The sequence below is a fragment of the Protopterus annectens genome, chromosome 4.part0 (assembly GCF_019279795.1).
Source record: "Protopterus annectens isolate FY-2018-M chromosome 4.part0, PAN1.0, whole genome shotgun sequence".
Taxonomy (NCBI): Eukaryota; Metazoa; Chordata; order Ceratodontiformes; family Protopteridae; genus Protopterus; species Protopterus annectens.
This window is the reverse complement of record NC_056733.1, coordinates 210,797,744-210,820,143: the sequence shown is the minus strand read 5'-3', so window position 1 is coordinate 210,820,143 and position 22,400 is coordinate 210,797,744. Positions and strand designations below refer to the sequence as shown.

Below are 22,400 nucleotides of genomic sequence, written 5' to 3'. Positions count from 1 at the left end.
TTTTATCTTAACTGGTCCTTAAGTCTGTTCAATCTGTGAACTACTGTGCTGGGGCAGAGGGGTGTGTGTTAAAGTCCGTTATGCAAGCTGAATTGTATCTTAACAGCTGCTTAACAAGTCCATCCGTTCAGTCTACAAACTAATGTGCTGGGCCAAAGGGGTGTGTGTGTGCAAGTCCATTGTACAAGCTGTATTTTATCTTAACTGTGTTGCATACTGCCAAAAGAACTGTTTAACAAAGGGGTCTGCTTAGTGTCATACAGCTGAAAGAACTGTGTTTAACAGTGTGTGTGTGTGTGTGTGTCCGTGTCTGTGTAAAATGCCCCAGTTAAGTATACCTGATGGTTAGTGTTACTCAGGCTCAAACCCTGTACCTTGGGTACAAAGAGCAAGAGCCTGAATTCCCTACCCATACCACCACTTGTGTTCAATGTTTGAAATGTTTGACTCTCTGGTCTGTTCCTCTTAAAATTTGTGGTTTTCTATCAAATTAGTGAGAACTGAATTCAGTAAATAATGATAGCCATTTAAGTTTCAGTCTTCCTATCTTTCAGGAAACCCACAGTAATTTGGTAACACAAAACATTTTATTCTAGCAACTTTCCAAGGTTATACAAGCAATGTTTAAAATGTGTCCCTGGTTATTGGGCTTTTGTCCCCCACAATAAATTTTGGCTTTTTTCCAGATTTCTTGTGCTGCAACATTGAGAGAGATAGTCAAGTGTCGAGTGGATTTTGCAAGGAACTGAGAGCTTCAGGGGAAGAGACGTTTAGTGCTGCTTATGTCAAGTCTGCTTGCATTGTTAATAGCACAACGGGTAGTATACTTGCTTTTGATGAAGGCTGTGGATTCTACTCCCACAGTACGTAGATGGATTGCTGATACTGTACTGTGTTGTACTTTTAAAAGCGGTGGGTGCTGCATTCCTGAGAATGTCCTCCTTTGAAGGAGATATCTAGTAACTATGAACCTGTTGGCTAACTAGTGCAATGCAAGCTTGACTGGGATTAAATCATCATCAACCCCCCCCCCCTTTTTTCTGAATTTCTACATGAGGTCTGCTGTTGCTTGTCAGCTTTCAACATCTCTCTTGATTCAATGCAATAGTTAATTTTAATTTTATAAAAGACCAGCTCTATTTTAGTTTTGTACAAGTTCAAAGTTTGATACATGTTCAAATGTTTAAATAAAACACTATTCTGGTTTTATTTTGTGTTTAATATTTTGCCTATTCAAGTTGTGTGATGAGATCCCACAATTCCGTCAAAGTGGGTGGAGTTACATAATTATGTATGCAAATTTTGTGTTAATCAGCATACAGATTTGTACCTATTTTTCATGGGCTTTTGTCCAGATTTTTGATGTTTCCAGACTGAGAGGTATGACTGTAAGAATCGATCAGAAGAGGTCAGAAAAGAATGTGAAGAGAGATTAGCTATCCAGTTCACAAAGAAACCGTGGAAGATGTATGGCTCCCAAATATGCAACAAAATCTAGAAGCTTTAGGATTTTTGTCTGGAAGTGTTTGCATAGATACTGTTATACCCCAAACAGACTCCAAAGAATTTTTTCTCAGGTAGATGGCAAATGGAGGTGTAATAGGGAAGAAAGCAGTACTTGGGAGCATATGTTCTTGAGTGTAATGAGTGGGCAGACAAAAAATTCCCTACATAGCACTGTGTCAGGAATACTGGGCGAGCAAATAAGTGTAACTAAGGAAATTATATATATTTTAGCTAGGAGTAAATTACATAGAAAAATGGAAATTTATGTAATATATGAATATTATATATGATGTATAACAATATATGTGATGTAAAACGTTTGTAAATGTGAACTTGCTACTATAATTTGATGACTTTTTTATAAATATAAGTTTGCTTGTGTCACAAATGATAATTCAGTAAAGTTGTTTTAAAAAAAAGTCTGTACATGTTCATCAGGATACCAGGATTTTAAACTAGGAGCACATGTTACAGAGGAATATCTACTCAGAAGTGTGGGTGGACCTTCTAAGACTTTTATGTATTTAGAATGAATGCACTAGTAGCAAAGTTCAGCTCATTAATTCTTATTATGTGAAACTGTTTCATAGGCAGTATTACAACTTGTGACCGATTTTCCTTAACAAGATGACAGATATTGGGCATGTGGATTTCTTGGAGAAAGTGTATAAGCTGGCAGAGAAACCATACATTATTGCTGGGCTACATTTTGATCAGGTAAGGTGAAGTAGGTTTCGTCATATCTGGAACAGATCCAGCCAGACAGTTGCTGTATACTGACCAAGATGTAAAGGCAGTTTGTGTTTAATGATTTTCACTCTTACTTTATTGGGGGGGGGTTTCTGACATTTATTTTGATCATGGCAAAATAGCTGTTGTATTCGGTATTAGATACTGCAGCAAGGCTGGCCCTAGCAGTGAAAGATACACTGTGTTACTGTACGATTTAGCGACTGCTTGTGAGGCAATAGAATGGATCTGTTGAACTTGCCCCACAAGGCATGCTTTTTCCAGAATGTGCATTGCTATCAGAAAGTGGTGTGTGCCATGTTTTCCATGATAGCAGTGACAGTCTTGCAACAAATAACACACTCATCCTTGGTGCAAAAGACTGTGGGTTGTATTAGCACACCTGGTAGACTGATTGCTGACATTGCAGCAACTTAAGGGAGTGCTGCACTCCTGAGTGTGCCGTCTTTTGGATGAGACATTAAACCGAGGCCCCATCTGCTTGAAAAAAGGCTGCTAGCTTTGTGGGACTAACCCGGTCAACAAAAGGATAAAAAAAATGAAAATGTAGTTATTTTGAAAATATTTATTCATTTTTATTGAATTTTCTTTTGGATCTTTTTCAATATATATTTTAATTTACTCATATACTTCAGCAGCTTATTTACACATTTCAGCTCATTCTCCTAACTTAACACTCTTGTGTAAAAATTTCTTTAGGAATATGGTTGTGCCCTCTTTTTATGTAGCATTTGCCCAATCTCCGTATTAGTTCATAGCACCATCTTGGTGATTGGTGTGCAGTGCAGCAAATCCCAGCCATGTACTAACCAGTCTGTAGCATACAATTTATGCCAAAATGAATAAATTTTTTTACTTTAAAAATGAAGCTGTAGAAAATTTCAAAGGATCTGTTCAATCATTATGGCAGATTTACTGCTTGTTGCAAGAAAACAATGCAGGCACAGCAGCCCCAGTTCATAACCTGAGAACTAAAAAAACAAAATAACAAATTGAAGCAAACACTCCGAAGAAAATAAAAACAATTTAATGCATTGTTTTAACAAGCTACAGAGCAGATGCTTTTGTCTTGTCTATGTAGAAGAATTCATCAGACTAAAATGTTTAAGTACACACAGTACTCATGTAACAGCAACCAGTCATACAAACTTAAAAGACAAAGAACATATAAAAACAGAAAGACCCACGTACCAGAGTGAACAAATTATTAGTATTAATGTTTCTTTGGTCTTTTGAAAATGATTGTTTTCCTGATACTTACTCCCCTCCTCATCTCAGTTGTTCTCTAGCTACTATAGCCTCATTTCAAGCCAAAGTCACTGCAGTACTGCGAGTTGCAGTTAACTTAGGTGTATGTTAACAGTAATCTAGCAGCTTGTGTTACTGTCTTTAAAATTATCAGTACTTGTCTTACCTCCTTTCTCACTCCAGTTTTACAAATTCTTTTCCTGGTACTTACTCCACTTTGGCCAACCTGCTCCATTCATTCCTCACATCACTCCACTATCTTACGCTAACCTACCCCTAATTCCTACACACCGCTACTACATCTAAACCTATACCTCACTTACTTCACCTAATCTACTCATCCTCCTATCCTGTGCCTAACTGCACTGTACAGTCACATACCATTCTCATTACACCATCCCCACCTAGTTCTGTTCTAAATTCCTTCTCAAATCTCAGTCTAATCCCTACTCATTAAAACCTACCTATTCACCACACCATTATCACTGCTAATCACCTCACCATACTACAAAATGTTTACATTAACCACGCTGTTTCCCTCTTGTATCACCTTATTCATATTTCTCTTCTCATTCCTAACATCCCCACCAGTAGTAATAATAAATAAACACAACTCAACCATTAGTTCATCCTCAGCTATCAACCATCTTCTCAGTAGGTACTCAAATTCTCTTCATGCTTATTTCCAATAACTCTATCCCACTGTTGTAATCGTAAAGTACTGAAAAATGTCAGTCCCAATGTCATGGTAATACTACTACCAGTCTCTGCAAAAAGTGTCATAATAAACAAATCATCTTGCTCTACCATACATCAGTGTAAAGACATCCACCCCAACCAAACCTCAAACCAAAGAATACACTCCAAAAGTTTAAATGCAGTCACTCTAAACCTTAGACGTATAAGCAACAAAATCAGAGATTTTCATGCTTGGATGAAGCAACACAACCTGGACATCCTAGCCACAACAGAGATATGGCTAAACCCTGAAAAAATGGTGAAATACTACACCCTGGTTATAATGATATTAGGATCAGTAGAACACACAGAAAAAGCACGTGTGATAGCTATACTCTTCCCAGATATGCTCACAGTAACTTCCTGTACAGGCACAATCCGAAAGTTTGAAAAAGCAGAAATCCGAATCTCATCCCTAAAACTTAATAGAGCCAAGTGCATATGCATTGCTGCACTATATAAACCCCCAGGACAGAACATTTCAATACTTGAAAACATATTATCCTGGATAGCAGATACAATCACAAATAAAATTATCCTCCTGTGTAGTATAAACATTGACTGGCAGTTGTTATCCACAAATTCAGCAATCAACAGTATGAACCTCTTTCAGTTTACTCAGCTTATTAATATACTAACAAGATATTGAAAAAATAACTCCCAACTATCTATACTGAACTAGATTCTGATTACCAGCCCATCTAATTTTACCTCATCAGGTACCCTCCCTGCTATACTAAGTGACCACCTGGCAGCTTATACCTACAAGAGTGTTAGACAGCTAACAAAGGAACATAAAATGAAAACTACCCATAATCTCTCCAGTTTCTCCAGAGTCTTTCCTTGAAGCTCTGAAAGCAGTTAACTGGTCCATGCTAAAAAGACTCCCCTTAAATGATGCAGTTGAATACTTCACTGCATCATTTCTAAATATTCTTAACACCTTGTCCTCACAGCATTCAGAAAGAATTAAAAACAGCCATATATCATAGCTCACCAACCAATGCAAATTCCTTATGAAAGACGGAGACAAAGCATTGCTTAACTGGCAAAAGAGTAAACATTACAAAAATTGGCAACTATTCACACAGCTACTAAACAAAGTCAAGAAACAAGTTAATAGAGATTAAAATGTCTTATTATGTTCACCTGCAAGATTGCCATAAAAACATCCCTAAAAAATTCTGGTCCTGTATATCCTTTGTTACCAACCCAGGTACAAAAAAAGGATCCCAGCCCATACCCAGACATTCCCCTCTTCAAACAGCTACTTATGTCAATACATAGCCAACTTAACATCAGACTCGCCTAACACACCCAGCTAACTTCCCTTACCCTAGACCCTAGCACATCTCCTTCACAAAACACACCTAACTGCAACATCTCTAATGCACACTCAGAGAACACCACCTACTTTACCTTTCAACCATTTTCTATAACTTTCGTAAAAAAAAAAAAAAAGCTTTTACATAAACTAAAACATTGTTTCTCCTCAGACAAAACCTTCCCCTGGAACACCTAAATCTAGCTGCAGATGCAATAGCATACTGAATCAGTATTATTATTAATAGATCAGTAACAGAATCCTGTGTCGCTAACTTATGGAAAATGGCACATATTATTCCCTTACATAAAGGAGAAAATTTCACTGACATTAGAAATTTTTTCCCCATAGCCTTAATGTCTCCCCTCTCTAAAATGCTTGAAAGATGTATACATCATCAATTTCTCCACCATATTGTACAAAATAAGATGTAACATGGATTTCGGCCAGACCACAGCACCCCCACTGCATTACTATAATTTACAGACACTGTAAATAAAGCTCACAACTCTAATAAACGTCTATCTGCAGTATTTCTAAAGCTATCAAAAGCCTTTGACGTGGTATCTCACACTAAATTTCTCAATCAACGTTCCACCCTGGGTCTGTTATCTCCATCTATTCAGTGGTTCTGTAGCTACCTTACCAACAGGCAAGAATCTGTCTCTCATACCTTCCCATTGCCACAGGAGTCCCACAAGAATCCATTTTTATCAATAACCAACATTCATCCTCTTGTGAAGGCATTTTGATTTAGTATGCAGATGACTCTACCATCATCTGCTCTTCAAATACCTTGTCACCCCCAAGAAATCACTCAACAAGCTATCATCTCCATTGAAACCTAGCATGCAATAGCACAACTCTTCCTTAACCCCACAAAAAACAACCTGCTGCTCTTTACCTCCAAAACTTCACACCCTTAAGAAAGCAGCTTTCAAAATTTTTTCAGGAAATGGCACTGAAATCGAATTAGTCCACCATACCAATTTATTAGGAGTCATAATGGATAATGATTTTAAGTTTGACTTCCATATCCCAAGCAATATCAAGAAACCCCATCAAAAACTCTACATGCTATACAGAAACAAACATTTTCTTAGCACATCCACAAAAATTACTCCAGACAAAACCTACCTTCTGCCCTCCCTACTCTATGGATTACTAGTTTTGACCAATCCTCCATGAAAAACAAACTTGAAAGCTGCCACAACAGAATTGCCAAGTTTGCTACTAATTCATCCTCCATTACCCATCAATGTAAAGCTATGTATACCCTTAGCTGGTTGGAACTCTCCCTCTACCTCTCCTACATTCACCTTATAACAATACATAAAATCATACACAAACCATTAGTCTCCCCATCTCTTTCCCCTTTAATCAACATATATTTCCCTAAAAGAACTCTCGGATGTGAAGACAAGCAACTTCTTACAGTAAAGTCACACCCCACAACCCTCTCCAACCTCCTATTCTACTCCTTTCTTTTGTTTTTCCTACTGCCTTACCTTAACCACTTCATCTCTGCAGACCTCAGATCTTTCCTCTACCTCTTTCTCTTTCCTCCCTACTCAACTAAGCTACCCGAAGACACACCCTACTGTGCACTCTTCTTATAATCTCCTTTTCTCTCCATCTTTCTTCCTTCTATAACCATAATATGAACACTATTTCTCATATAAAGACATCACTCAAGTTCCCCTCACTGTGTCTGATCCTATAATTTCTAATGTCTTTTAACATATCTTATTAGAATTGTCTTGGGTCTCATTTATTGCATACTAATCTATGTAACAAATAATACCACTAATGAGTTTTTCCCTCACATATTTTCTCTAACTCGTTATTGTTTTTCATTGCATTCTACTATCAAACATTATGTTTTATGTTTTTATCATTACAACAATTTTTCACTAGTGTTTTATAGTGTAACATGATACTTTGTGATTTAAAATATGTGTAACTGATTTTTGAAAGATTGTGATTGTGGAGCTTTTCTCCCTGAGTTTTTACTGAAAAAGGGCACTTAATGACTCAAGTTGGACTTTCCTGGTAAACAAATGGCTAATTAATTAATTAATTAATTAATTAATTAATTAATTAATTAATTAATTAATTAAAATTCAGATGATCATTAAGGTCTGGAAAAACAGTAGCATTGACCCTATTTATTCTTCCAGCTCTGCTTTTTGGAATCTTGGAGTCTTTCCAACTCGCACCCAAATATATCTGATTCTACAGTCTGTAATATAAAACAGATGAGAGTATGCAAAGTTGAAAAATCTTCATTTGGATTTGCTATAGGAACTTGAGGACCATGTGTTCAAGCCTCTGTAACTAGCTGCTAATCGCTTGCAAATGTTAGTGCTTGTGATAGGAAAACATAAAGCAGTTTTGCTTCCTGCTCCCATCAATGCTTGGGGCACCACACTCCCATTTTCTGTATGTACTAATTCTGAGATTCCACAAATTTAGAGAAAGTGCATGCAAAAACAGAAATGTGTACTGGAGTTCACTCAAACTTTTTTTAAACAAGAAACATCTTTATTAAACCATCACTTAAGACATTGGCAGTCATACATTTATATAAATAAAAACAAGCCACACCAACACAATCCTTTGCAAGCATTTTACATCAAAAACCATACTAACACACTCCCAGTTGCAAACATTGTACATCACTTATAATCTACCCAATCATTTTCAGTCAAAGATTACATAACCCATTTAAGTCATGCCTTCTTTTAAACCTCATTCCTCCCCTGTATGTATTGTTCCCACAATTCTCATTTTTTCCTATGTAGTTTGTTCCTACCCTTTTCTAATTATCTAAATTCTGGTTGTTTTATCTCTGCTACTATAGTCACTACTTCTAGTACAGTTGGTTTAGATTTTGATTTCCATTTTCTAGTAATTGCTTTTTTGTCAGCTGCTATAATTAGACACAACAAGGCCTTACCATGTCTAGGCAATTCCGATTCTATATCGTAGCTCAGAAAAATCATGTCCCTTGTCACACCAGTCTGTCCACCCAGCATCTCCGACGGTACATCCCGCAGGAAATAGTCAACCAACTCACTGCACTCCCATGAAATATGTTCCCAATTACCTCTTTCTTCCCCATCACACCTCCAGTATTTGCTGTGTACCTGAAGAAAAATGCTCTGGAGTCTACTTTGGGTATAAAAATGTCTATATAAACATTTCCAAGCAAAAATCCTAAATCTTTTGTTGCATATTTGGGAGACATACATATATATTCCCATTGTTTCTTTCTGAATTGCTTATCCAGTCTCTCTTCTCAATCCTTTCTAACCTGCTCTGATTGATTCTTATAGTTATCATGCAGTGTTTTATATGCTCTAGTAATTATTCCATTTTTAATGGCAGCTTTTGTTCTTGATACTACTAAAAGCTTTACCAGCGTTGGTCTTTAGTTTATGACCCCCTATTTCTTTCTTTTTGCCTATAGTCTGATATCGATCATTGAAAGGGAAGACAATCTCTAACCTGCAGTCCAAATAAATTCTTGGCCTCTTCCCATTCTGTCGTCTATCCCTCTGTAGTTATTAGCTCCCAATACCTTGGTCCCTTTGCCAGTCTTCTCCAGTAAATTCCAGCCCTTCTTGCCTGTTGTCTATACCACTAATTGCAGTCATCCCTATCGGCAGAATCTCTTTTCTCCATTCGTGTTGGCTTAGTTCTTTGGATACTTTCTGCTACTTTATAGATATAATATTCTGTATGATTATTGTTATTCTCCTTAAAGGCCTGCATCAAAAATCCCAGGCTCACCTTGTTTCTTGAGCTTCCCCATTTTTATCATCATCCCTCTCCACTTTGAATTATAGATGTTAAGTTGTCAATCTCGCCTTCATTCTTGCTGGATGGGTTCGGAGCCGATCCTCGGCTCCGACTCGGCACTTGCTTTAGCTTGAGAACTCCTTTTACCAGCTCGAGGCAACCCTATATCCCATGATGCAAGGCGGAACTACCTCAGATCTCGTTTGCCGCTTAGCGAAAGAGGTCTCCTTTGCCAGCTGAGGTAAGTAATTTTTTGTCAAAAAAAAGCTTAGTTAGGGATTTATTTCCCCCTTGTTTTCCACTTTCATAGTCTGTAGTGTGTTTACAGCCCACCCTATTCCCTTATAATTCAAAACTTTTAAATTCCTTTGGTAATTGTATAAAAGTTTAGTTAGGCCTAGACCCCATTGGTTAATCCCTACCTGTGTGTCTGTGTGTTAGGGGATTAATTGTGTGTGTTTGTGGGGGTTTGTGTGTGACTTCTTCCTTAGAAATATGTCAAAGGAAGGCAAGGTCTCAGGCTTCAAGAAGTGTGACTCGTGCTGTCAGAAAATGTCTCTGACAGACGGTCACACTTCTTGTGTTTACTGCCTGGGGCCTTTGCACCTGCAGGACTCCTGTGCTTTGTGTCACTCTTTTAGCCAGAGAGTCCTGCAGGAACGGAGGAATAAGTTAATCCTCCGTGGCTTACTTAAGCCAGAAGGTTCTCTCTCTAAAACAGGGTCTGGTAAACCTTCTAAGCCACCGAAGGTTCAGGCTACAGTATCCAAGCCTCCTCCGGTGGCTCCGGCTCCGTCGGAGCCGAGATCGGCTCTGGCTGGAACCGATCTATCTGCTTCAAAGTAGTGGGTTCGGCACCGATTGGTTCCGACACCCGGTCTACTGTGGCCTTGTCGGCTCCGGCTGGAGCCGACACCTTATCCAGCATCGGAGCCGAAACCTTCGCTCCATCTGGAATTCAGGGACTTCGGCTCCGATGACTTTGTCCCGAAGAGATCTCGGTCCTCTCCGTCGCAGAGTATCCACTTGGCTCCGGGGGTCTCCTCTTTTGTCGGAGCGGAGCCATCGGAGCCGATCTTCGAGATCTTCCAGGCTGTCTGACCACGACTTAGAGAGGGTGGTAAGCAGGCTGTTGAAGTCGCAGGCACTGGCCCAAATGCTCCATAGCCCGTCTCAGCAGACTTCGGCTATTGTTTCACCCCTTGATCTTCCTCCTCCGACTCCACACCAGAGTTCGGAGCCGGAGCTTCTCGGGACAGCGACTGTTTCGGCGCCGGAGCCGATACATCCTTCGGCTCCGTCGTCCTTGGCTCCGATCTCCTCCTTGAGGCCTTCCTTGGAGGGATCCGGTCGTCGGGTTTCCCTTGTCGGCTCCGAGGGGGCTAGTGGCATCGGACCCTTGTCCGACACTGCTCTCCCTCTCGGGGCTTCGGCTTTGGTAAGCTCGGCACCGACATCGGCCTCGGAGCCTTCCCTCTCAGTGGAGCCGGGAATTCCTGTATCCTCGGATCGGGGATATTCCGGCCTCCCGGGGAGGGGAGCCTTTGAGGTGATGAGGAGTGTCCTGGCTACTGAGCCAGGTCAGCGGTCCATCCCTCTAGCTCCTCCCTCTTCGGTGCCTGTAGACACCTCTTGCCAGCCTCTTGCTCTCAGGCCCAGGGATCCATCGCCCCAGGTTTCCCCATTGGGAATTTCCTCCTCTTCCGAAGTTTCTCCTGATCCGGCAGGTGAACACCCTCGGAAGAGGACGTAAGAGGAAACACACAGACTCCCTGAGTCTACTACATCTGATACCGACTTAGATGAGTCGGAGGGTTCCCACGATCCCCTCTGAGGATGTCTCCTTTTCAGACATCCTTGAGCTCCTCAAACAGAGGGGAATTGGCCATCCATTGATCCCTCCGAGGATGAGTCGGTATACCTGGAGGCTTTGGATCCCGACCCTCCACCTCCTGGGTGTCTCCGCCTTCGACCCACTTATGCAGGTAGTGGCTCGGAAGGCGTGGCGCTCCAGATTCTGTGGAACCTGTCCCCAGGAGACCATCCAAGTTTATCACGGCCCCTACGGACAAACAGTTTCTTTCCAAGGGCGTCTCTGTGGATGCTATGGTGGTGGCGGCCACTAAGAAGGAACTGGCGGATCCTTCAGTACCTGTCCATCCTCCTAACAAGGATTCTAGGACCATGGACAGGTATGGAAAGCGGATGTTTTCTTCAGCGACCTTTGCTATGCATTCGCTGAACTACCTTTGTCACTTCACCAGGCTTCAAAGAGATATTCTCAAGGAACTGGGTGAAGTGGTCCAGGATCCTTCTGCTGCTGGGGCTCAAGAAAGATTGCCTCACAGCTAGCAATCCTGAATTCCCTATCCAACTCCTCCATGCGGCTCATATCCTATGCGGCCGATGGAGCGAGCAGGGCCGCAGGCACAGGAGTTGCTCTTAGACGCCAAGCCTGGATGCGGCTTTGTAATTTTGCGGACCCCTTTAAGGCGTCCTTCACTAATACCCCCTTTGATGGTTCGGCTTTGTTCGGACCTCAGGTGAAGGATACCTTGACCAGGTGTGAGCAGGACGGTAAAACTCTTTCTGCCGTTGGAGTCCATTTTCCACCCCTTCTAGACCATATCCCAAGGGTCAGAAGGGAGGGAAGATGTGGTTCCGCAAAGCCCAAGGAGCTACACCGGACACACATGGTCAGTTTACCCCCAGAGGCAGAGGGGGTAACAATAATAGACGCCGCCCTAGAGGCAGGGGGGGGTCCTCAGAACCAGGGCAACAGGGAGTCTCTTCCTGAGAAGCCCTTTCAGCATCCCTGAGGTGTTGCCCGACTGTCCACCCTTGGAGGCAGTCGGGGGAAGGATTTCGCTGTACCCAGTAGCCTGGCATTCCCTCTCACAAGATATGTGGGTACAGTCGATCATATCCGAGGGTTACAAAATCCCCTTCGAAAGGTATCCCGTGCCTCAACAATCCCTTCCAGACATCTCACCCGGTCAAAGGGATTTGGCAGAACAGGAGGTTTCAAAGCTCCTAGGAAAAAGAGCCGTCCAGACTGTGCCGGCAGACCAGGTAGAATCCGGCATCTACTCGAGATTCTTTTTGGTCCCCAAAAGGACGGGAGATTGGAGACCAATATTAGACCTGAGCAGTCTAAACAGATTTGTCAAGAAGGCAAGATTCCGGATGGTCACGCTTCAGTCCATTCTGCCCTTTCTGGGCAAGGACAACTGGATGTGCTCTATAGACCTTCAGGACGCGTACTATCACATAAAGATTCACAGGCGCTCCAGAAGGTTTCTCCGCTTTCGGCTAGGGACCAGTCATTACCAATTCAGAGCCCTGCCCTTTGGCCTCACTTCAGCCCCCAGAGTGTTTACCAAATGCATGGCAGTGGTCACAGCTCATCTGAGACATCAAGGATTCCAGGTGTTTCCTTATTTGGACGACTGGCTCCTCTCCGCCACCACCAGGTGTCAGCTTCTTCAGACCAGAGACTACACTCTGCAGCTTTGCAGGAGTTTGGGAATTTCAGTAAATTTCGAAAAATCTTCTCTGCTGCCTTGCCAATCTATCACCTTTATAGGCGCAGAATTAAACACCGTCAAAATGTTAGCCAGACTAACAGATCAAAGAATTCTGGACATCCAAAAATTCGTTAGGATTCTATTGCAGAGCAACAAGGTCAAAGCCAGATTTATACTGAAGGTTCTAGGTCTTATGGCTGCGGCCATTGTTCTTCTACCACTGGCTCGCTTCCACATGCGTCTTCTGCAGTGGATGCTATTCACGCAGTGGTCGTACCACAGTCTCCCGATGAGGCACGAAATCTTAGTCACACAGTCGTGCAGAACTCATCTGAATTGGTGGATATCTTCCCTCTTCTTCATCAGGGCCGTCCCTTTGTTCTCCCTCCAGTTGCCACAGTCACTACGGATGCCTCTCTGATCGGGTGGGGGGGGCATTATCAGGGCAGGATGGTCCACGGGACGTGGCAACCCATAGAATACCATCTGCACATAAATGTCCTGGAGATGAGAGCGGTGCTTTTAACGTTGCAGGCCCTCAACGACTTTCTTCCCACGGGGACTATTGCAGTACAAACGGACAACATGTCCATGGTCTGGTACATCAACAAGCAGGGCGGGACCAGGTCCTATCCGTTGTGTTGAGAAGCTCTCAGACTTTGGCAATGGGCAATCTCCTCTCATCGGTTTCTGATAGCAACGCACATCCCCGGCAGGTCCAACCTCTTGGCGGACAGGCTGAGCAGATCCATTCTGATGCCTCACGAGTGGCCTCTCAATCAATCTGTAGTGGATCAGATTTTTCTGAAGTGGGGCACTACTTGTAGCGATCTTTTGCTACTCCTCAAAACAACAAGTGCCCGATTTTTCACCCTCTTTCCCCTTCCAGGCCAACCCCTGAGAGACTCTCTAACCCAGGATTGGCCCTGGGACTTCTGCTTTTCCTCCTTTTCCCTTGATTCCACAAGTCATTCAGAAAGCCACCGTTTTGAGGGCCAAGTTGATTCTCATTGCCCCTTATTGGCCTCAACAAATTTGGTTTCCGTCTCTGCATCGTCACCTTCTGGTGCAGCCCTGGCATCTGGACCCAGTTCCGGATCTCTTGATCCACCAGTCGGGTCAGCAGCACCAGGCCATTCATTCTCTCAACCTCACTGCTTGGTTGCTCCACTTCCTTCCCTAGCCAGGCTACCGATGATCTCTGACTCAGTCAGAGACATCTTAGTGTCTTCTTTAAAGTCGTCCACTAGGACTGTTTATGCTAGCAAGTGGCGGCGTTTTCTATTTGGGCAAATTCCAGGAATATTGATCCCTTTACTGCTCCTGTACATTCTGTTTTAGATTTCCTGGCGGAGGTTTTTCATTCAGGATCCTCATCATCTACAGTTAAAGTACAACTGGCTGCTATTTCCAAGTATCATGTTGGCTTGCATGACAATAACATTATGTCTCATAGATTATGCAAGGCCTTTCTGAGAGGAGTTTTTCTCCTAAAGCCGCCTATAAAGCATCCTCCTCCGCAATGGGATCTAAACTTAATGTTGGCATCCTTGATGCTACCTCCCTTCGAACCGTCTGCTTCATGTTCTTTGAAGTTATTGACCTGGAAAACTATATTCTTACTGGCTGTCACTTCAGCAAGAAGGGTTTCGAGATTCAAGCTCTCTGCATTCGTTCCCTTACTTGGTTTTCATAAGGACAGGGTATCATTAAGAACGAACCCGTCCTTTCTCCCCAAAGTTGTGTCTCAAACCAATATTAACCAATCTATAGATCTACCAGTCTTTTTCCCAAACTATTCCGACAGAGCTGAACAGAAGCTTAATTTTTTGGATGTCCATCGTCAGCTCAGGTGCTATTTGCATAGAACTAAACAATTCAGGAAATCGGACCAGTTATTTGTCTCCTATGCAGAAAACAGGATAGGTCTTCCAGTTTCTAAAGTGACCTTATCCAGATGGTTGACTTCCACCATTTCCTATGTGTACTCTCTCAGAGGCAAGCAGCTATCTTCTAAACCAAAAGCACACTCAACCAGGAGTCTATCCACTTCTGCAGCCTTTCAGGATAGACAACCCATTGATACCATTTGTGCAGCAGCTACTTGGGCCACGCCTCATACCTTTGTCTCTCATTACAAGTTGGACTTGGCCTCCAGAGATAGGGCCAGTTTTGGTTCCACAGTTCTCAAGAGTCTGTTCCATTGAGCCACCCGGGATACAGGTGCTAGGGACGCAGTCCCATCCAGCAAGAATGAAGGCGAGATTGACAACTTAACATTTAGAAGTTATGTACCTACCATAACGTTCCATGTTAGTTGTCTTCTCGCCTTCTTTCTTGCATCCTCCCTCCTTCCCCCTGGCCTGGACAGATCTTGAAGAGTTCCTATCAGGTTGTTTTCCTCCTGAGCCTTCATATGAGGACTCTTTTTATGAACTTGTTTTCCTAATTATGTTAGGTTAGTCCTTAGCAGGGTAGGTTAGCTACCAAACGAGATCTGAGGTAGTTCCGCCTTGCATCATGGGATATAGGGTTGCCTCGAGCTGGTAAAAGGAGTTCTCAAGCTAAAGCAAGTGCCGAGTCGGAGCCGAGGATCGGCTCCGAACCCATCCAGCAAGAAAGAAGGCGAGAGAAGACAACTAACATGGAACATTATGGTAGGTACATAACTTCTAATTTTCTGCTTGTGCTATGCATAGGAGCCTTAATTGTGTAGCTGTGAAATGCCTCTTCAAATTGGCTAATCCCTGTGATGACCCACCACTGGACCAGTAATTTGAGCCTCAGTCCTCATCACTGGCAACAGTGGGGGACATACACTGGGAGGATGACAAGTAGACACACAGTATTTCCAGATGCATTTCTCTGCATCAAGTGTAACTTCCCTTAAGAGCACACAGAGACCACAGTCAGTCTGGAGCTGGTTTGTCCCTCTTTCTCCAGATCCTCATTAAGACTCCCCACTGGTACAGCTATAGAGTTGAGATCTCAGTGGAGTGGCCAAGCCAAGACCTCCAGCACCCTCTCTGTCGAACCAGTGCTTCATGTTCCTGCCCAAGTAGCTGATACATACACTCTTTGAGGTTTGATTTATACATATACACACACCTGGGAGAGGCTGCCACAGGTTTACTAACTATACCCCCTTTTGCCCAGACTATAAGGTAGTTATCACTGCCACCAGCCAGCTTCTTATCAGCTACTCTATGGCCCTTAACAAAGGGTGTCCAATCTTACTGTGCAATGTTACTATTAATGCAAATGGTAGTTTGACCAAGTGCAAGGCTGTTGGGAGTGGCCTACACAGTGTCACCCAATAAATATGAAAGTACTTTCAGAGCTTAAGTATCTGTATACAGATCAGCCACAATGAAAGGTTCAAATATATTTAGTAATAAATAGTAAAAGAACAAGACAGTACTAAATATGTATTCACACTCACATCAGAGTTCAAAACCACAGGAAATATTTAAAACAACATCGCAGGACAGTCTCAAATAAATAAAGAAAAATATCTAAACTAAGCTTTGCTATATTCCTGACTGTATCAAAGAGAATTGTACTGTTCCCTAGAAACTTACTTCATCAGAGCAAGGCAGATATGGTGAATGGATCTTCTAGTTGTCAGTTAAAGACAGAATACAGAATGCTGTCTCTCCCTGATACTTCTCAAGTTAATACCTCAAATATTACTGCTGGGATAGCTTGCAGAATTACATCATTTCTTGTCAATCTGACTGTTTCCCAAATGAACCCCCACTGCTAGAAGCTAGCAGTATTTAGCATCTAGCTGTAAAAATACATATATCTCAGATCATTGGCAGGTGCTAGAAGTCCTAAAACAATCGCATTCCTTCACATTCCAAAACTAGTAATTATTTCACTTTAAAGACAATACAGAAAACTCCCTAGTTTTAGACAGTGTGCCTCCTTGCTGCACTGATGCTGAAAGATATTATCTTTTATTGCTTAGCCATAAAGTAATTTAATTTCAGCTATTTTTCTGAAGTTTTGCTGGACTGAAATTAACCTCCTGTGTTCCAGTTTCCACTGTTAAAATATATATATTTAAACAGTAACTATAGTGCATGTACATTTCTGTTCTATTCTAGTAGGGCACACTGTGGATAGATTTCAAGAACTTTGCAAAACCTTTTTCAACACACATCTGTACAAGCAAGTTTGATGTACACATGACATACAGTTCTAATACAGTTGTAACACAAGCATATTATATGAATCCTGTTGATATTCACAAATGACATATAATTATTTACAAAATTCCAGATAGCTGTGCTGGCAGTATCTCCATTTGTCGCAGTCCCAGTCCACCCTGTTCTACTAGAAGAATCAGCTTATCCCACTTGACTCTTGCTGTCTTCCTGTCTCAGGTAAAGTCCTTCAGCTCTTTATTAAATGCCATTCACAACTTCTCCTCTGGTTGATAAAAACATGCCTGACCTGTGTATAAGGCTAATGGGACTAAAACATTTCAACTACTTGGATCTTACTATCCATATCCATATAACAAATCTTCCATTTTCTCAGTTTTTTGTATTATCATTTGTGTAATCTCTTCCCAGATATCCTTAGCTGCCACAGCAGAGTCCTTTTTAATCCACACTCTTAAATACTTAATTTTATCATGTCCCCATAAATATGGACATTGCTGAACCAATTCATATGTGGGTACATAATTTGCCACTATTGCCATTGTTTCAGCTTCATTAATTTTGTATCCCGGAAAGATTTGAAACCGTTTCAAAATTTTCCACAGCACTGCAATGTCTCTTTCTGGTTTTGTCAGGTATAAAATAATATCATCTTCAAATAGCACCAGCTTTTCTTGACAGCCATATCAATTGTATCCTTGAATTTCTGAGTCCCTTATTTTCTTTGCCAGTGGTTCTAAATATAACACAAATAAAGGGAAGAAAGGACACCCCTGCCTTGTTCCTCTGCTCAAGCAGAAATGATCAGAAAGGACTTCACTCACTTTCATTTTCACCTCTAATCCCTCATATATCCTCCTAATCAACCTTATATTGTTTTCAGGAAATGCAAATGCTTCCATTGCCCCACTGTTGAAGTCCCAGCTTACTCTGTCAAATGTTTTCTCTGCATTAGGACTTTCCATCAACAATGGTATTTGTTCTTTTAGTGTTGTCAGATGTTTGTCTCTACTCCAGAAAACCACATTGATCCATATCTATCAGTTTTATCTTTACTTTTGCCATTCTTTTAGCCATTATAGACATGAACACTTTATAATTATGATTTGGTATAGAAATGGTCTGTATGAAGCTGGATCTGATGGGTCTTTATCCTCTTTAGGTATTACAGCTAGCACTGCTTTCTTCCAGGATGTTGGTACTTGTCCTCCCCTTAAGTACTGTAAAACAAAATCTTCTATATCGTTATCAGTTTTTTCCCTCCTAGCTTCCAAACTTCCAGAGGAATACCATTTATTCCTGGAGACTTTCCTGTAGATTTATCTATTTATTTTTTTGTTTACATTTGTTAACCAAGAGTGTCCAATTGGGCCGCAGCCCACTTTCAGCAGAGGCCTGGGGGAAAAAAAACTCCAGAAATATAGTTACAGTCATATAGTAAAATTACTTAATAGGAACTATTCTGTAATGTACAGTAAAAAAACATAAAGTTTCTTATATAAAGTAAAAGAAAAAAGAAAAAAAGTAAGTACATTAGTACATAGTTGATTACATTTTTTATAAAATAGAAAACAAAAAGAGTATATAGTTAAAAAAATAAGGTTTTATTTTAGGTTTAGTATTCTAGGGAGAAGTCAGAGCAAAAAGATAGCTGAGTTGGGAGGGGAAAAATGAGATTATCAGCCTGGAGTATAGCAGGAACATAGCCATTTGCTGGTAAGATGCTCCATGAGAAGTGTCTTAAATGTAGTCTTATTAATGGTAGTTCTAATATGCTGAGGTATTAAGTTCCATTTTTGGTTATGTGGTTGGAAAAGAGAACCTCTCCCAAACTGTTATTGGCCCTAGTAACTGATGGTAGAAACTGATCAGAGGACCTGAGAGTTCTGCTGTTAAAATATGGGTGAATTAAGTTACTGAGTACTGGACAGTTATTAGGGTTATAGAGTAATGAGTGGACGAATGCTAGCTGGTTAAGGGTTAGTAGATTGGGTAGTTCAAGCCAATTTAGTGTTAGGGCAGAACAGTGGTGTGTTCTTGAAGGGAGGTGGGCTGAACATTTTGCAGTTTTGTTGAAGCACATCTCCAATCTGTTTCAGTTTTCCTTAGATTAGTGAACATAGTGGATGCATAAAGGAGGATAGATATTAAGTGAGGTTTTGCTATTGTGTGTCTGGTTGCGTTAGTAAGATGTGGTCCTGATCTGTATAGGGTGCCAAGTTTCATGTGAACCTTTTTGATCATGAGAGCAAGGTGTTTGTCGAATTTAAGAGACTGATAACTTCAAGTAATTTGGTATGTTCAACTGGTTCAATTTTGTTTTTTGTTGGATGAGTAGATGCCAAATGATGGGGTTGTTATTGTTTGGTTTGTGATTGGTGAACAACATTAATTTTGTTTTGTTTGGATTGAGTATAAGTTGGTATTTTTCAAGGTAGTTTTCAATGCCAGCAAATTTCTGGGTATTTTCAAAGAGTTTAGTGAGGGGCAGGGCTGAGCAGATCAGGGTGGAGTCGTCTACATATTGTACAATGGTAGCTAGTTGAGTGGCGGAGCAAAGCTTATTAGTGAAAATAGTGAACAGCAGTGGGCCAAGTATGGACCCTTGTAGCACCCCTACTGTGATGGGCAGTAGGGTGGACATGTCGCTCTGCTACTTTATTGCTTATTGTCGATCTGTTAAATAGTTGTAAAACCAAGCAAGAGCTGAATGGGAAGGATTTAAGGAAGGTAGCTCATTGAGGAGTTTTTGGTGTGATACTGTGTCAAATGCTTTGGACATGTTGAGAAAAACTGAAGGGACTAACTGGCCATTATTTTGAGCTTATTTATAGTATTGGTGAACCTTATTAATGCAGTAGTGGTACTGTGTTTGGGTCTAAATCCATGTTGGATGCTTGAGAGCAGGCTATTACGTACTAGATATTCAAGGAGTTGTGAATTAATGCATTTTTCAAGGATTTTAGCTATAGGTGGGAGTACAGCAATTGTCTATAGTTAGTAAGATCAGTTGAAGGGCCACTTTTGTGAAGGGGAATAATATAGGATATTTTCCATAGCTTGAGGATGTAATATTCAGAGATGGATCTGTTTACTAGTGAAGTGATGGGGTAAGTAATGGCATCTGCTGCTAATCTGAGGAATTCATTTGGAACTGGTCAGCGGCAAGGGTGGTGGGTTTTGATCTGAGTAGGAGCTTTTTGATAGTACTGGTTTGTATATGCCTGATATAGAAGGAATTTGCATTGGTTGTGGATACAGGGATATTGAATGGTGAGCTGCTGTTGTTTTTTTACAAGTGATACTACTGAGTTTATGAAATATTGGTTGAATTGAGTAGCTATACTATCTGATGTGTTTGGAGAGGTGGGTGATGGAGTAGCTGCTTGACCTGGAATAAGGAGTTGTTGTATGGATCTCCAAAATGTGTGGGGGGGGGGTTGTTTTTTATGAGTTTGTTGGATTTTAGTGTAATAGGCTTTCTTGTTCTGTAGGATTTGCTTTTTGGCTTTATTTCTTAGTTGACGGTATTTGATTAGTGAGGATAGGTTTCTGTTGGTGTGATTGTCAGCTCAAGCTCTATCTTTGAGGAGTTGTTTGGTCTCTTTTTGGAGCCACAGGATGCATATTGCTTTGCAGTGGATCTTTCTAAGGTGTGCTGGTGTATTTAGTATATTTAGAAAAGTTTTTTTTAAAGTAATTTACTGCTAAGTCAAGCTGAAGGTGTTTTAGAGGGGCCCAGTTGCAGTGACATAGAAGAAAGTTAAAGGTATCAGTGGAGAAATAATTTTTATTGCGGAAGAGCTTGAATATAGTGTGATTTTGCAGGTTAGTTTTGTGTCTAATTGATTAAGTGGGATTGTGATCACTTAGGGAGCAGGGGAGGCAGACGGTACTATAATTTAGTGAGGGTCTGTTTGTCAGTATCCAGTCAAGTAGTGACCGTTTATTACTGTGTTTATCTCTTCTAGTAGGTAATTGAATCAGTTGAGAGAAACCGTAGAAGTTATTGAAGTTAGATGCATTGTGTGAGGAGCAGGTAAACCAATCTAAGTTAACGTCCCCCAGAATAATGGTTTTCTATTTAAAGATGGAGGCAGGCCAGTTAAGTAGATTTTCTGTGATGGTGGTGGTGTTACCTGGGGGATATAGGTTCTATTAGTGTAATGCGTTTTCAGGTGTTTAGCTGAAGGTGGCTGATTAATACTTCTGATTTGATTGGATCTGGGTTTTCATATGTAATTTGTTCTAATTTAAATTTGTTCTTGTATACTATGGCTATACCACCTCCATGCCTGTGTATTCTGTCCTGTCTGAGTATATTGTAGTCTTGGGTTGTTATTTTGGAATCATTAATATGTGGTTTGAGCCACGTTTCTGTTATAATCACTATATTGGGTTGGTAAAGACTAAGGGTTGCTTGAAATTTATGAACTTTATTTAGTAAACTTCTTAGGTTTATGTTTAAGAATATTAGGTCTGATTTGTGATGAATTGGGATGGAAGAGTTCAGATACTTAGTGTGGTCAAGGGGAAATGTTTGATGTGATGGAGGGCCTGGGTTCGGGTAAATATCCCCACATTGCTTAAAGTGATGTGCATTAAAGGGGAATAGGTATATAACATCGGTGAACAGTTTAATTAATCGATGGTGCAGAAAGGGCTGTTCTTTTAGTTTAGAGAATTTAAGTGAGTGAAAATCAGAGTTGGAGTTATTAAAGAGATGTGGGGAAATATGAAAATGAAAGATCCTAGCTCTGGTAGGTAATGAGATTGCGTTTGATTGAGATTGGTTATACATCACAATTTTTATCTCATCTCCTCCTATCCCTAACTGTTAGTAATTGAGCCTCATCTACCTCTAATCTTGGCATATTTAATTCTTCCATAAACATTTCCATTTGTATCTCTTCTTGATTTCAATACTTCTCAGCTTTATAGAGACTTTCGTAGAATTTCCAAAATATTTCTAATACCGCTACAGGATCTCTCGTTACCTTCTTTGTTAAAAGCTCCTAAGCTTGGTGACGGCCCTTTCTACTTTCTGTTTCCTGAATCATTGTGCTAAAAGGTTTTGTGCTCTAGTGTTATCAGAAAACAGTTGCGTAACCGCAATCTTTCTAAACTCATGTATATTATCAAGGTAATCCTTTATTTTCTGTTTAGTATTCTGCAGTTGATCCTCTTCTTTTTCTGTGAATTCCCCCTGTTCTGCAATACTTTAACATTTGCCAGTCCCTCTAAATAATTCTTGTTACTTCTTAACCGTAGCATCCTTTCTTTTATTTCCACCCTATTTTTCAACTCCATCTTAATTTTACCTCAATCCGT

At 40.9% G+C, this 22,400-nt stretch overlaps 1 protein-coding gene across 3 annotated transcripts in view; it reads left to right on the top strand.

The window, feature by feature from the left end:
* The window catches only part of PCYT2 (phosphate cytidylyltransferase 2, ethanolamine), a 944,538-nt gene that overhangs the window by 423,040 nt on the left and 499,098 nt on the right, over window positions 1–22,400 (top strand). For all 3 annotated transcript variants that reach the window (XM_044068212.1, XM_044068210.1, XM_044068211.1), the window contains one exon: window positions 2,141–2,223. In XM_044068212.1, coding sequence (XP_043924147.1) covers window positions 2,141–2,223 — 83 coding nt within the window. The remainder of the gene's footprint in view (window positions 1–2,140; window positions 2,224–22,400) is intronic.